The 16,196-nt window shown below is 46.0% G+C and overlaps 1 protein-coding gene across 5 annotated transcripts in view; it reads left to right on the top strand.

Moving 5' to 3' along the window:
- The first annotated feature begins 8,721 nt into the window (after positions 1-8,721).
- Positions 8,722-16,196, top strand: part of PTBP1 (polypyrimidine tract binding protein 1) — a 28,847-nt gene continuing 21,372 nt past the window's right edge. Inside the window, exons 1-2 of one of the 5 annotated variants that reach the window (XM_071727700.1) lie at positions 8,722-8,886; positions 13,031-13,061. In XM_071727700.1, the coding sequence (XP_071583801.1) occupies positions 8,879-8,886; positions 13,031-13,061 (39 nt within the window). In that variant the 5' untranslated portion in view covers positions 8,722-8,878. Of the gene's footprint in view, positions 8,887-9,754; positions 9,777-13,030; positions 13,062-16,196 lie in introns of those variants that run through there. The other 4 variants (XM_071727699.1, XM_071727702.1, XM_071727701.1 and 1 more) reach the window with 4 other exon arrangements.

The raw sequence follows: 16,196 nt of genomic DNA, 5'->3' as shown, positions 1-16,196 counted from the left end.
TATTGTGTTTCTTTTGTTCCTCTGGCAACTGAGAGCTTCAGTGCTCTCAATTCTCCCTGACTTCACATTTTGCAGGTTCATGTCTTAATGTTCTTTTAATGCTTAATTTAATACTCTAGAGTCCCTACCACATACTCATGTCTGTGGCACATAAAATTTGGTGTACAATCTAGCAGAGAAGGAGACAGATATTTAATCAGCAGACACGTGTCATCAGCACCCAGAAGTGCTGTGGGGAAGGGCACAGTGATGACTGGCTGGACAGGACCAAGGGTCACACCAAACCCTGATCAGCAACAGCTCCTCACCTTAGCTAGGGAGAACACTCACCTTCTGACACAAGCTGTAACCATATAATGAATTTTTAGAAGTGGCCAATCTCCATAGGAAAACATCAGTTCTGGGATGCTGGATGTGGGCCACCATTTCCTTTACTACATCTGATCAAAGAAGACCAGCTCTGGTTTTAAGTCTGAGCTGAGAAGATGAGATTTCTGAACATTTCCACCATCTGAAACATAAGCAAGTCTGAACACCACAAAAGCCAAAGCCCCTCAGTTTGGGAGCAAGGCTTCCCCGTGCTGTTTCCATTGCAGAACATCCTTCAGGAACATGTGGGCCAGCAAACAGAAGACGTCTGCTGCATAATTATGGCTCTGACAAACCAATTGAACCTCAGCAGCTGCCACTGGGGAGGTTTCATTCATTCCCAGCATTGCCTTTTAAACTTAAGTGGCACTGGAACAAACACATCTTTGATCCAAGTAGGAAATCATTCGGAGCTTTGTATTTAATAGAGCTGAAGCCCTGGGAAAATGATGTCTTTATTAGCCTGTATGACAATGTGCCCTCGTGCAGCACACAGGGCTTGGTGTCCCAGCCTCCTGCTCCCTCGGATGCATCTGCACAGATTTGTTCTGGAACCAGTCTGGGAACAAGGGGTTTAATTCTCCTCCTCTGCTGAGGCACCTAGGGACTGCAGGCATGGAATCAGGGAGAAGCTATCAGGAGAGGGGGGAGGCAGAGCAATTTTGAAAAATACTCAAAAAAAAGCAGTGTGAAGACTCCAGTGTGGATACATTTTGGGGTGCTCCAGGTGTGCACACTGTAACCTGCAGGGTCAGAATAAATCCTGCTCTGAAGGGAGGCCTGGCGAGGGGGTTAGGGTTGAATGTTGCCATCTGCATCTGCAGGGTAAGGTTTTTCTTTCCTGCTGGATCTTGGTTGTGATGATACTGTATAAACTGATCAGTGCAAGGCCTAATTTTAATTATGCTCCTCTTTCTGAATATAGCAATACCTCGTTAGACCTGAGCACATAATGGGCATGTTATAGGGATGCACTTAAAGGACATCAGCCCTCTGTTGTGTATCACAGGAAAGAAACTGACAGATTGAAGAAGAAACTGAAAGACTGACACCTTACACTGAGGCAGAAGTAAATATATCTTTGCAAACTTTGCAGCAGTAGGCTTACTGAGAAAGCAGTAAGAACCATAAAATATTCAGTAATGATTCATGGAAAGTAGTCACTAAAAGTTCCTAATCCATTCATTTGCTGTAGTTCACTGACTTTGGTTTGGCAATACAGTTAGAGAAGCTGTGTTTTATCCTAAAAAGAGCACTGGGACCATATGCTAAAATATCATCTTGCTGTTTTGGGGTTTTTTTTAAGTATTCCCCTGGATCCTTCAAAAACTACTTAAATGCTTCATTTATTAGAAGGTTGCAAGTAAAAGAGTTCCCAAAACCATTTTATTGCAAACAGTATCAATCTAAATATTAGATTACTACAATATTTAATATTATTGTGGTTACTATATTTATCTTTATATTTAATAATATTATTAATATAATAAACAATTATATCATTTGAGAAATGGAAGCTGAACCCACACACTCAGCGAGTGAGCAGACACACAGCCACTGATGGATTTTAGAAGCTCTGTGTGTGCAGCTCTCTCTCTTTTAGGGCCCCTTTTTTTTTTTTTTCACTTCAATCAGCCATGCTCAGATGATGATATTCCCTGTCTGCAATCACCTAGCATCTGTGTTCTACCCATTGAAATGGCAGCTGCAACAGGAGACAACCCAAGGACAGCACACAGGTGAGGAGCTGGCGTTTCAGTGAATAATACCAGGCCTGGCAGGTGAGCAATGGGGACACTTTAGCAATAATTCAGGAGCTCTGTGTCCCTGCCCTGTCCTTTAGCACCCATCTCTCTTACAGGGGCAGCTGCACTGCTGGGAGGATTGGTGGGAGAGCAAACCTGGGGAAAAGCAGGGTACTGGTGTGCTTGGGAGAGAAAGGGGGCACCTGGGAGCCTGGCAGAGCCCCCTGGGCTGAGCGAGACCTCTCTAAGACCCCCTCAGGGGTTTATCAGGAAACTGGAACCAACATTAGAGGGCAACAAAATAAAATCATTTTAAGGAAATGAAAGAGCATTCCAGTCCATTTCTGAGCAGATTTGTGGCAGGGGAAAGTGACTGAACCATGCTAATCTTTCATTGCAAAAAATGCCACCGAAAAAAGAAAGAAAAGAAAGGAAAGAAACACAGAGCTGAAACAGAAGAGAAATGATGTTTATTTCCCTGGCCTAGGACAGCACGGGGAGATGTGCTTGTGAGGGAGGTTGTTTGTATAAATAAATGTTCATTCTTGGCAGTGGAATGCAAAGTATGCTGAAGGGCTGGAAACAGACCACTTTGTAAAGCTGAGGCCAGAGAAAGGGAGAGATGGAGCGAGGTTGTGGGGAGGAAATTCACATTCATTTTTAGCAACTTGGGGAGTTTCTCAAGCGTGTTTGACATTTTTAATTATGCTGATGTAGAGCCTATTCCAAGGACAAAAGAAGTCAGGATTACAGGCTAAATAGTTAGGAAATTTCACACCAGTCGGGTAGGGGTAGTGCTGCCTGTGAGCCTGGAGACTTTGCTGAAACACAGAATCATCTTTCATACTTTCTAGACAGATGGAATTTGAATGTCTTGCAAAATCTTCACCTAGGTCAGGAGGCCCTGGTTGTGGTCTTACAATCTTTGAGCAAAGGTGTAATTTTAGATAGCCCCCATGAGACAGGAAAGAGGTGAGTCTGCTGCTGATTGTCCAGGCTTTTCCTGCAGGGTTTCCTCAGAGGGTAAGAAACAATCTTGCTATGTTTGCATGACTTGTCTCAGAATCTGTAGCTTTTCACAGGAAAATAAAACTGAAATATCTCCTGGAGAACAAGCTCAGCTGTACTGTATCAAATCAGGGAGTCAAGGCCTGCCTGGCTGTTTCCCATGCTCAGAACATCCTGCAGCATCTCACTCCCTGTGTGCACCAGTGGGAAAGAGCTCAGCTTTTCCCTGCCCACCTGCCTTTCCAAAGAACGTGCAAAAAAAAGGCACCTGCATTTCATTTTCTGTGTCGAGGGTGATCCTTATGGGAATGGCAAAAGTTTCCCATTTGTGGCTGAGAAGAAATGTTTCAGAAGCATCTTGAGGGAGGGGTTTCCAGTGCCCACCTGCTCTGCTGTGCCCTGGTGCAGGGCTGCTGCTGGCACTGCCACGGTGAGCAGAGCTCTATAGGAACTTGTGTTCTCCTGGAGATAATGGAAAGTCAGGGAGGAGGTGTCCAGCTTTGGGGCATGAATAAATCATTAAGAGTATGAATTATTCAGTGACCATCCCTACAGCATGTGCTACATTGAGAGTCAAGAGGCAGTGTCTATTATGGGGGGGTTTCTTCCCAAATATTATAGATTTGTGACAGGCTAATGAATCTAAATATTCAAATGAAATTATGGGAAAGAAGATAAAAGAGTCATTTAGACCACAGCAGTAAAAAGCTGCTTGCAAGAGGTGATACACCTCAGACTGGCATTACAATGGGCAGGCAATCTTTCAGCCTGGTGGTGTGTTGTCCCCAGCAGTTAGACTCTGAATGTGATGTGTGAATAAACAGTGGCTCAGGAAACTGGAAACACAGGTTGGAAGAAAGAGCTGGAATCAGGGGCACAGAATCAACACAGAGACTGAGCCTGTAACCTGTGTCTAACAGAGACCAGTATGGGTATTTCCTGCATTTCTCAAATGCCAATATGCAACCTCAGCAGCACTTATTTGATAATTCAAAAATCCTGGGCTTAGATATGTAATTATTTTAATTCCACATCCCCCAAATCACTATGGCTCAGCTAAGCAGGGGCACACCACGATCCCTAAGCAACAGGTGCTGAGAGTGCAGTATCTGAGAAGGCTGCAGAGAAGAGCTGCAGGGGGTATAATGGATTAACCATAGGTTAATCCTCACCACTCCAACACAGACAAGAAGAAAAAGTCCAGTGTTGAAGAGCCAGGAAATGGCTGGTTCATCCTCCACAGGAAATGAGTCACCCGAAGGCATGGGGAGGAGCAGAGAAGACAGGGAAGTGCTGAAATAACATGGGCTGATAGCAGCAGAATAAAATGTACAGATAAGTCTTTCATTTTGGCTCAGATTAGAAAGAAAGGAAGAGCTCTTGTGATTATATGTAAAATTTGGAGTTGATATAATGACTTGCAGCACAGAAAGTACCTGTACAGTTTGGCAGTCCTGTTAAAAGGCACAATGGTAACACTAACAGCAGTTCCAAGTGCAGATAAACTTGCTTTTATTGAGCACTTTTTTTGAAAATGCTTTTCAACTTTGTGCCTGGAGGGAAGGCCTCAAGCTGCTGTGGGGGCATAAGGATGCAGCTCAGGGAACGTGTAAACTGGTGAGAAATACTTACTTAATGCTGAAGGTATATTTATTTATTTGGAAGGGAATTACAAACCATTTTATTTATCAATTCCCTGCCAGTATGCTTAGTGATAATACTTTACACTGCCAAACTCTTAGGGACAGTTCCTGAACTCTGGTGGACTGAGTGGCCCATCAGAAACCCCTGGGGTCTGAGCAATGCTGCAACGAGTTTGCTGTTTCTCTGCTAGCTCCAGACTAACCATTTCCAGAGCTGTGATGTGGCACCAGGAATGATGCACAAAGGAATGTTCTGGCATCCAGAGACTCGTTTGCTAAAGCTGCAAATGCTCTTTTCAAACAGCAGAGCTATCTTAATTGAAAGGGCTCTAAAATTAAGAAAAGCAAAAAAAAAAGCAAAATTCTTTGAAACGCCCCCAGGTTTCACTGGGACTATACCGGGAGCAAAATAAGAAATGGAAGAGTTTCCTGGCTGAGGATTTGCAGGGTCCTGTGAACAATGGGGGAGGAGGAGACGTTGCAGGGAAACAATTGTCATAAAAAACAGTATCAAAGATCCACGGTTATGCACAGCAGGTCAGGCTCCTGAGCAGAGGCGGCATTTTAGGAGGTTTTTTGTTTTCAAGTTGCTGATGGAAACATCGGGTGGAAGAGGAAAAAGGGGACAACAAACCAACTTTGGTAGTTTGCAAAGGAGCAGTAGCTTCTAGAGAAGTTTCCTCTGAATGTAGCACAGGCTTCAGAGCTACTTCAGAAATGCAAAGGGGAGAAAAAGGCAGGAAAAGGGTCGTTTTTATTTCAGATGGTTTTTCTTCCCCACATGGCAAGCTAAATGTGAAGAGATAACCCAGGCAGGAAGGGTTTAAAAAGAGAAGCAGCTGGGTGTGTCCTGCCAAAGCCTTTCTAGCAAGTCAGTAACCAGAGCCCGGGGCAGGGTGGGACCATTTTGCTGGATTGTACAAAAGAAGCTGATTCACAATTTGCCCCTTCTCCCTCCTCTTTTTTTTTTTTTTTTTTTTTTTTTTTTTTTTTTTTTTTTTTTTTTTTTTTTTTTTCCCCACACAGCCATTTTCATGAAGGTTTCTTTTTTTTCAAAACAGATATACAGAGGCAGGTCTTTCTCACAGCTGCTTTTTTGTTGTTGTTGTTTACAGTATTATTTTGTTCTTAAGTCCTTTTCACTGTTTTGCCCAGGGACAGACTCTGCATTGACCAATAGTGTCACTACTCAGCTTGCTACCACAGCATCTGAAAACTTGTTCTCTAAACAATTCTGTTGATATTATAGGGAAATGGCTGATAAAATGTTGCACCATCAGCAATCCTGCTAGAACGATGGAAAAATCTGTGTGAGCTTGCAGCAACCTTAAAAAAGTCTTTCAAGTTACACCACAAATTGCACAGGAGAGGTCTTTGAAAAGCAGTAATTCTTTGATGGCATCCACCTGTGTTTGCTTTTCCAGAGGTACCAGAAAAGCAGCTGGGATATAGAATGGTTTGGGTTGAAGTGTCTGTACATGCAAGAGACTAATGTGAAAAACCACTGAAAAATAAGATTTTGTTCTTACAAGTGACCACTATCTAGCATTCATGATTTTTAAACATTCTTTGCATGGTGTTCAGTGTACCCTTCTTTGGAGTACATACAAGTGGACTGAAATATCCCATATTAAAAAAAAAAATAAAATTCTGCTTCCATACCATCCTCTATTCTGGAGGGATTTCTTATTTACATTACACAAACCAGTTTATTCTGAGGGGAAGATGAAGTGAAACACCTCCATGGGAACCAGAGAACCAGAGTTTAGAGCAGATGTAGTTCAAGAAAGTGCACTGTGGACTGTGAGATGGGAGTTAAATTCTTGCTCTGCTTTGATCAGATCACTTTATCTCTCTGGCTCTCAGCTCAGCACCTCTGAAGTGGGTCACATAATCCCATCATTTTCCCATTCTTTGTCTAATCTAAGTTGTAAATCTCTTATCTGTGGCAGAAGCTGAGCCTTTCATATGCAGTACCTGGTGAAATAACTTTGGTTTCAGCTGGACCCTTCAGTTGCCTCTGGCAAGAGGAAAGTTTTTTTCTCCATTTAGATGTCAGTGCTGTAGCAGGGGAATGGCCAGGGAGCCCAATCAAGCAGAGATACAGAAATTAGAGTTATCAGCTCCTCTGAGGTCAAAGCTCAATGGAAGCTCTTGCATTTTACTGAGGCATTAAGTTGATGTCTGGTCCTAGCCAACAAAATAGCTGAGCATTGCCCCACTCTCTGAGAATTAAGGCTTTTAGGAACCAACACTGGAGTATGTGTTTGGGAGAAAAGAATAGAAGGTTTTACTTTTTTTTTTTTTTTCCCCTTATTCATGCATCTACTGCATGCTTCAGAGAGGAGAAAATGCATGTCTGTACCTGTCAGTGTTGCCTGACACTAAACAGAAACACTGCCCAAGGATAAGATTCCGAATTTCATTTGAAACAGGGTTAAGAAACCTTTTTCTGGACCTCCCTACAGGCACCAGTGACAGGGCTGTGTTACACAGCTCAGGTATTCCCATCCGTGGCACTGATCTGAACCACTGCTCTGCTGTTTACCACCTCCAACAGAGAGGGATTGGCAGAACTGTACAAATGTTTTCACAAAAATGTCAAAAGTGGGTGTGCTGGAGAGGTAGGAAGGATCCTTTCTACAGTAAGACCAGTATTATGTTGCCTAGAAACTCTCAAAACAAGGTTGCAGCTAATGAAACCAAGATCAATGTGGACTGGACATTTGATATTTGATTCAATGCTACACAAGGGGCTCGTAGGGAGGTCTGGGACAATTAATTCTTGTGCAGCAGTCAACTGAGAGGGTTATGACAAGCAAGGCAAAAAAATTACTAATTGCTAGTAGAATTCCCAGTGGGCAAATACTGTCTATATTTAAAGCAAGTCATTGCAGCATTTGCTCTACGGAAGCCAACTCCTTTAGGGAATAATGTTAAAGGAGAGGCAGCAGCAGCATCCTAGTGCATGGGAGGAAAATCCCACGATTTCCATCAGGCTTCCCAGTCCTCCTGTGCCTGTTCCTGCACCAGCATCATCTACAGCAGGAACCTGACTAACACTCACTTCTTCCTTATTTTTTTTTTAGGGGCTTTCATCTGGTAGCACATGAACGAGGTTGACAATCATTTTGAAGGGAGCCACAGGAAGGATCTAACACAAGTAAGTCCATTGTAGGAAGCTCATATTTACTATAAATGACCCAACACCTGAAAAGGAAATCTTCTAGAGTTTTAAGATCCCCAAAGATAGGAGATATGTGCATTTCTGCAGAAGCAAGGCCTACAGGCAATGACACTGTACACATTAAGAATGAAACAACCTTATCTAATTAACCACCGAGGTCCACCTGACTGCAAAAAATAACTGTTTTGGCCAGCAAACGGTGCTAGGACTACAACTTAGGAAAAATATTACCCTGATGCCTGAGCGGAGCAGGGAGGTGTCATGTCTTACCTCACAACTTCTCTGTTTCTCACCCACTGGGTAATCTTTATCCTTAAGACATTAACCGAAATTAATCTTTTTGTTGTAACTTAAATAAAACTTTTAAGTACCGTCATTAAGAATCCCCCGACTGGCGGTGCTAAATAATTAACCTAATTTCGGCGAGGATCCCGCTCTCCCTTACTGGCGATGGCCCCGCCGAGCGGCTTCCCCGCCCGCACCCAACATGGCGGCCGCGGGCGATGCACAACGAGCCCGCCCGGGGCCTTTGCCCGTACTCAAGATGGCGGCCGGCGCGCTGCTCCCTGCCCTGCCCCCACTCAAGATGGCGGACCCGTGTGGCGCCCTTCCCGCTCCCCGCCTGGCTCCTCCCACCTCTCTCCCGCCGCCTACCGAATCGCGCCGCGCACCGGCGTACGGCCCCGCCCACCGCCCTCCCCGCAGCCAATGGGCTCCGCGAGGCTCGCCGAGGCGCCAACCCCCGGAGGCGGGATGTCCCCGCCCCTCACATCAATGTGACAGCTCCGGCAGCCAATGGGGCGTTGGCGCGGGTGAGGCGGGCCGAGCGCCGCCGCCATTTTGTGAGTCTATAACACGGAGCGGTTGGTTCGTTCCTGTTATTCCGGCGCCTCCACTCCGTTCCCGACGGGTCTCCTCCGTATGCAATGGACGGGTGAGTCCCCGCCGGCCCGCTCCTCGGCACGGGCGGCACCGGGCCAAGGGCTGGGAAGCAGCGTTACCCGACCCTTCCCGGGGTGCGGGCGAGGGGCAGAAGGCGGCGGAGGTTCGGGTCCCGCGCCGGGGGCTGGGGCGTTACCTGGGGGGGGGGGCACCGAGGGCGCGGCCGGGCGGCCTGCGGAGGCGAGGCGGGAAGAGGAAGGAGTGATCCCGGCGGTGCGGGAGGGGGTCTCGTCCGTCGGCCGCCCTTCCGGAGCCCCTCACCGCGGGGGCAGAGCCGGCCCGGGGGCGGGGGTGGCCCCTGCTCTGCGGCGGCCCCTGCTCTGCGGCCGCCGCCCCGGCGCCTCGTGCCTGTCGTCCCCCGCGCGCGCTCCCGCCGCCCACGCTACCGGGGGGCGGGTTTCGGTCCAGGGGAGGCCGCCCGGTTCCCCTGGGGGCTGAACGGGGCAGGAGAGGGGGGGGTTTCTCCTCTCCCGGGGCCCGTCCGGCTGCGAGCGCCGCGTGGGCGTGCGGGGGTGGGGGGAGCGGGGCGCGCCCGAGGGGCGGGCCGGGCCGGGCCGGGCCGGGGGGGAGCGAGGGGGGGACTCGGGGTGCCGGGAGCGGACACACCTGGGGAGGGGAGTCCCAGGGGGGCTCGGGAGGGGGGAATATCGGTGTGCAGGGAGTGGTCGCACCTGGCGGGGAGAGGCGGGGTGGGGCAGGAGCTGATTCACACCGGGGCCTTGCTCCTATTGTCTGGCGCTTTCGCAAGAGGGGCAGGGCGGGGGGGGGGGGGGGGGGTTCTCGCTGGTTCGTCTTTTGTGATCGGTGTTTGGATCAGCACGAGTTCGGCATCGCCCCCCGCGGAGCTGAGCGGTTCCTGTTGCGGTTACCTGAGAGCCGTAGGTACGGCGGCTCCGCCTGCTCCCCCCCCTCCATTGTCCGCTTCCCACCTCAGCCGGGACGAAACTTCCCTTTTGGGTTCCTCTAGGGATTTCTCTTTTTTAGTTTTTTTTTTTTTTTATTCTTATTTTATGGAGCGTAAGACTCGGGCAGTATCGATTTCTCTTTAATCACCACCTCATCCGGTGTCTCGCTTCAGAATGTTTGCTCTAAAACTGGTTTATCACGGCACCTCTGTCAGAAGTGAGGTCTCCACGTTTCCCTTGGGCACGTATGGCGTATTTTTCCACTTTAGTGAGCCGATTTTTGTTTCTTCTTGATAGAACGCAGTAGTTAAAATACATCCGAAGGCCTCCGAGTAAGCAGTTTGTTTTTCCAGAGCCTTAAGTACGGGAAGCCCAAATTAGTGCCTCCTCGCCTCTTGCCTCGGAACACTGGTCTGGTGAGAATTAGGCGGAGTCACATGTCTGGGGCTTTTTACGCACTGAAAAGGTGGTATCCGAGTGTTGTTTTCATCTGAAAAGAAAAAAAACCACACAAAACACCTTAAAATATCGTGTATCTTACTGATTTTTACAGACCAGGGTGTAGTTCAGGTTGCCAGGTTTTTTTTAACAAGTTGTTCATCGTATTGAATGATGTTTAAAGAAAAAAAAATCTTCAGCATGTGAGGTCATACCCGCTGATAGCAGAAATCAGTTTGTTATCAGCTGTCTTCACCCTAGCACCTAGGAAAGCTGATTGTCTGTGTACGTTGAGAGGTTGGTTTACTGCAGAAGTTTTTGTGAGTCTTAATTATCCATTATCTTCCGAAGATCTTGGTGCATGTTCTGTTTTACCCTCCCCACCCCCCTGAGAGTCTTCTGTTGAAACTTTAAAAGCTGCTTCTGAAAATGGTTTTTATGTTTGTTCCTCTCTGGCTCCAGGCTGCTTCCGACTCCTTTTCCCACCTCAACCGATCCGTAGCTTTGCTTTTCAAATGATCCCGTTTGAATAAGTGGCTTTGTTGAAGCACGCAGCACGGGAGAGGCAGCTCTGGGAAATGAGCTAGCGGTTTTACTGGTGCTGCTGATTTTTTTTTTTTTTTTTCCCCTTTAATTGCATAGGAATTCACACTCCACGTAAAAAGTAATTTTTATGAAAGGCTTTATTGCCTCTTCTTTTGGAAGCTTTAATCCTCGACTTAATGTTGACGTAGGGCAAGAGAATGAAGCTTAAGATATGATAATGTATTGAGGGTGTGTGTCTGAGAACTAGAAGTATACTGCACATTTTTAAAATACGAATTCCTGATTACTCTTGGTGCTTGTTTGATGTGGTGTCTGTTATCAAAGGAGTTACAACAATATTCTAGGAATCGATAATTCTTGGCAAATAAAACAGCTCTTCCTGTTGGGTAGTTTTAAATACTATCCCCTGCTAAGGCTACTTTATGTAAAAACATTTCCTGTGTGTGAGGCCCACAGGAGGAACAGGAAGTAAGATAAATGGCTCTGGGGTAAGTTTGAGAGTTTTGGGAATTTGGGAGATTCCCCGTCCTTACTTTGCTTTGCTGGAAATACGGTTATGAAAATCCCTGGGATAAGGGATGGATTTTAACTGGAGAAACGCGGACTCACGTTGAGTAATTCTGTCGGGGTGACTGTGATGCTTTAAACTCTGAGGTGCAGATGGGTTTAATTAGTTCATTACTGCTGGGCCTCGAAGTGCAGCAAACCCATCTGTCCTGGTCGGTGAGCAGACACCAGGGGAGTGCAGGCCCCGCGGTCTCAGACTCTTTAACGAGTTCACTTAAAAAAAAAATAAATAAAGAAAAAAAAGAAGTCTCGCGTGGCTTCCTGGTGGCGGCCATTGGATCAAGCTGCAGCTCCAGCTGTAAAGTGCTGGGTTCTGATGACATGGCAGGTCGGGTTTGAGGAGGAAGTGAGGAGCTGAGCTGGCTGATGTTTGTGTTACGGAGTGCTGCTGGAGCTGGGGAAACATGAAGGACTCAGGAAGATCAACCAGCATGGAATTCCCTGAAAAGTCATGAATTGTTGTAGGGATGTACCGAGGGAAGAACCAGTAAATGCAAGTCTCTGGCATTAAATCACTCTGTGGAATTGTTCTTGGATAGTTTAGATCACATATTGCTGTGCACATGGGACTGCCCCGCCTTCTGCTTCTCTGCCATCTTCCCTTAAAGATGCTGCAGGTCTCCTGGGCAGCCTCTCCTGGGTCCTTCTAATTATGGTCAGCTCTTTGAAAAAGGAGATGAAACCATGTTGCCTATGTATCCGTCTAAAAGGATTGTTTCTGCTTTCAGTTTTATGTTGCAGCTTTACAGTGGTTTTGGAGTCCATAAGAAAAGATGATCTTCAGTGCAAGGGTATAGCTGAAATCTGTAGGGTGTCTTGAGCACTCCCACGAAAAAAGAGGAGTGTGTAGGTGCTGTAGTACTCTGGAAGGTTACCCAGGTGCAGTAAACCAAGCTGTAGACAAGTCATTCTGATTGCATCCATGAAATAAGTTGCTGGACGTAGGTGTGTGATGGGGTGCATAATGTTCACTGCTGACAAGGGCCAGCAGTGGAGGTACAGCTACACTGTTTGTCTCCTTAAGTAGAAAAGAATCGAGATAGCAGTCTTGTGCAGAGGTGTAGCCCAGTCTGCCAGCTCCCTGGACCTCCTCACTGCTCTCTGATTGTGTTCTGCTGCCTGGCTGGGCTGGGAGAGCAGCTCTGACCCAGCCTGGGGTGTGCTTGGCTGCTGTGGTGCCACTGCAGCTCCAGCCTTAGTGCTCTTCACCACTAAACTCACTAGGCAGAGCCTCTTCACAGCCCAGCAGAGCTTACTGCTTGGAACAGGAGGTGGTTAATAATTCCAGAAGTGAATATGGATGATGGAGTTGACTCTGGGCACTTTTTCCTCTTGGTTTAGTCAGGGGTGTGTTGGAATTGCATGGCTCCTGTACAGAATGCTAGGCTGGCTTCACAGTGGGTTTGTGGTCTTGACTCCCCCCCACTCCCCATGGTACCCTTGCAAAAAGAGCAAGCTCTGCTGTAGGGAGTGGAAAAGCTGCAGTTTTCTAGCACTGCTGGGTCTTGGGTCTCCACCATCACCATCTAATAATTTTTCTTTGTATAAACTGTCCTTGGCTCACTTGCAAAGACAACTGTGCACTTTGACTTGCTTTTTTTCTTACTACTGTGAACTATGCTGGATATTTGTGGCAAACCTATCTAACTTTTTTAATCCTTTTCTTTCTTTTTTCTACAGCATTGTCCAAGATATAACAGTTGGTACAAAGGTAGGCACTTCTCACTTTTTCTCTCTTTTTACACTGCTCAGCATCTGACTTAGTTTTAGCCTCACCAAATGTAGATCTCTAGCTTTAAAGGGTTGTTTCTGGTACCACGTTAATTGGTTTTAACCAGAAGGTAATGTAGTTTCCTGTGCGTTTAAGACTTTTGTTATGACTCAGCATTTAGCTCTTGGCATTTGGATATTGATGATCAACTGTCAGAAAAGAACTTTATTGTATTTAGAACCAGCCCTTACCCCTACTAAAATGTCAAGCCACACTTGTTATTTGTGCTAGGCAATGCTTCTCAATGGAGAAATTGGTCCTTTTTCTTTTGAGAACTTGATTTCCTTTGTTTATATGAATTCCTGTTCAGTTATATGTCAGAAATCCTCTACCACAAAAAAAAATTGAGTGTTCAGCTGCTGATTTTTATCTCTTGCAAGTACAGTAAATATGACCTTTACCCTTCTAGTCTCAGGTTTTGAAAGTGCAGACTTAGCCCTGAAACTCAAAGTGCTGACAGGAGCCTCCTTATCTGCTGTGCATGGTAATGGGCTGCTGTGATCACAGGATAAAAGCTGTGAAATGTTAAACTGGAATGTGCAGGATGGACTGGCACTCCTGCATCTGTTGAGGGCTTTTTCTGTTCACTCAATGAGCATTGCAGCCAATGCTCCAGAATTACAGTAAGTTCAGCCCTGCAAGTTCTCTCTTTAGTAGATAGTGTGTGTGTGAATGTTGGCCCTCAGAGGAGCAGTCCAACAGCTTTTTTTTTATAGCCTGAATTACATGGTGTTAGTGTCTTCATTATTAACTAAGAAATTGAGTTGCATGTGGCAACTTGAGCAGGCTGGTGAGGTGATGCAGTGTGTGATAGCAGAGCTGAGCTTGTGTACTGTGAGCTCTGTTGGGTCTTCAGAAACAAAGTAGGGACATTAAGAGAGAATTTGCTCCTAGACAGCAAATAGATTTTTTTTTTTTTAATTGAAAGTACAAAATGAGATCACTGCTGTTAAGTACAGGGATGTTTGCCTGTGCTCTGGGGTTTCTGGGAAGCACTGAATGCATGGAAGAGCTCTGTTAATGGCTGTAGGGGAAAGGTTATTCTACCTTTCCTCATAAGAGAATCTGATATTTGATTTAATTGCAGTGCCATGATAGTGTCTGGTTCTGTTTGAGAATGCTTTCTGCTGCAAGGAGTTCAGTTTGCCCTCAGAGGAGGAGGATAAAAGGCTTGAGCCTGGACAATAAGGCTGGTTACTAGTTCATAGCCATAATAAAAAATGGAGTCAGTCATCCCTTAGCTGCTGTAGGGTAGTTTGATACAAGATCTTCTAGAGCACTGCTAATCTAGGCAGAAGTCTTCCCAATTTTAACTGTGTCATTTGCAACTTTACCTTTCTGCAGCTTTAAGAAGTGGTTTTACATAACGACTTGACCAGGAAGCTTCTAAAACTGTAATTGTAGTCTTCAGTGAGTCTTGAAAAGCTTCAGGATGTGGTGTTGCATGTGCCTCATCACTCTCATCTTGGGGGTGATTTCAGTGCAGTACAGTGTGATGTCTAAATTGAGGGTGGGAGGAATCCCATGCAGGTGCTTTCACTTCTAGCACAGAGCTGCATCAACAGTTGTGCCAGTTGTGCAGTGTGAGACACAAGTGTGCACAGAAATGAGGTTTCTTGTCAAGTCAGATGAGGCAGGTTTTAAAAAAGTTGACTCAAAACTAGTGGCAGAGGCAAAAAGGGAGGTTGTATCATCTTGATGAAGGTAAGTTTAAAAATTATTTTTGACATAGCCATGTTATCTGCTGATGTTGAAATAAGCCATTGAATATGCCAGTGCAGATCATGCAGTAGAAGTACATTCTGAAAATGTTATGGTGTAACATGTTACAGGTGTTGCAGGTGTGCTTAGGTAAGTTAGAATCTTGTCTCTTGCACAGCTAGGACCAAAATGAAGGCTTCTCTTAGCCTGCACTCTCTGTGTAGCTGTGTGCAGGGCTGCTACATCCAGACAGCTTCCCCGTTCTCTGCTGCTTCTGAACTACAGATCTGTGACTCTAGAACTCATGCACAGAGGTGCAGGCATCCCTGCTTCAAAACACTGTAGTTGATGGCTTCTTAAAAACACTTCTCTCTGTGGTGAGTGTAAACTCTCTTGCCTGCAGCCCTTCTGAAGTTTTGTTGATGGTTCTGTGCTACTTCCATCTCCCCTCCTCTGGTTTGCCAATAAGTAGTGTGAAGGGACTGCAGCAGTTTCTGAAATACCACAGAACCATTTCAGTCTTTGCTGAAATAACTCCAGTGATAGAGCTCTGTCCATCCATCCATCAGCATTTGTTTGATCCCTGGGGCATCACTCAGATCACTTCAAGGATTAACTGATCCCCCCCTTCAGAAGCAGATATTATCTGTAATTGCTTGATAACTTCATCCTGTGGAGCTCCAGTTTTGTGATGTACTGACTTCATAAAAGATTCATAAAAATGAGTGCAGGTGGAGATGGGGCTGCTCTGTGAGTGGCTGTGCTGAGAACTGTGCTTGCAGGAGAGCTTGCTGGCTGAGCTGCTAGGTTAGACAGGAAAATTTCAGCTGGAAAAATGCTCATAATCAGAGGTGTAAATTTATCATTCTTGCCTTGGTGTACAGAGAAGGTAGGAATGGTATTCCATCCCAGTTCTAGTAATTGTTCTGAGCTCTTTTGGGATACCTTCTGAAAATTAAGTCCCCAAGATGCTCTCATGGCTTGTGCTGCTGGAGCACTGGGCTGCCTGATGGTCTTGTTTTTAATCAGATAATTGTAGTAGCTGTTCCTGGGCTTCACATCCAACCTGGTCCCCAGGCTCTTCAGTTTGAAGTGTGTGAACTTGTTTAGGAAGCTCATCACAATTCTGGTATGGGGCTCTTGATGCACAACCTTCTGGAATGTCCTGCAGATGAGAAACACATAATTTAAGACATTTCTTCCCATAATTTCATGGCTGTCTGTCAAGGAAGGAGGCATGGCCTTAAGATGGAGGCACTGTATTTGAGTTCTTAAGGTACTGGGTCTGAGCCCTGCAGTTGCCTCTTATAAGTAATTTGATCAAGACCACTCTGCCTCCTTTCCCTTTCTTTAGTTTGCTGGGATACCATTATG

The sequence above is a fragment of the Heliangelus exortis genome, chromosome 28 (genome assembly GCF_036169615.1).
Source record: "Heliangelus exortis chromosome 28, bHelExo1.hap1, whole genome shotgun sequence".
NCBI lineage: Eukaryota > Metazoa > Chordata > Aves > Apodiformes > Trochilidae > Heliangelus > Heliangelus exortis.
Note: the sequence above shows the minus strand (reverse complement) of the source record. Positions and strands in the feature narration are given on the sequence as shown.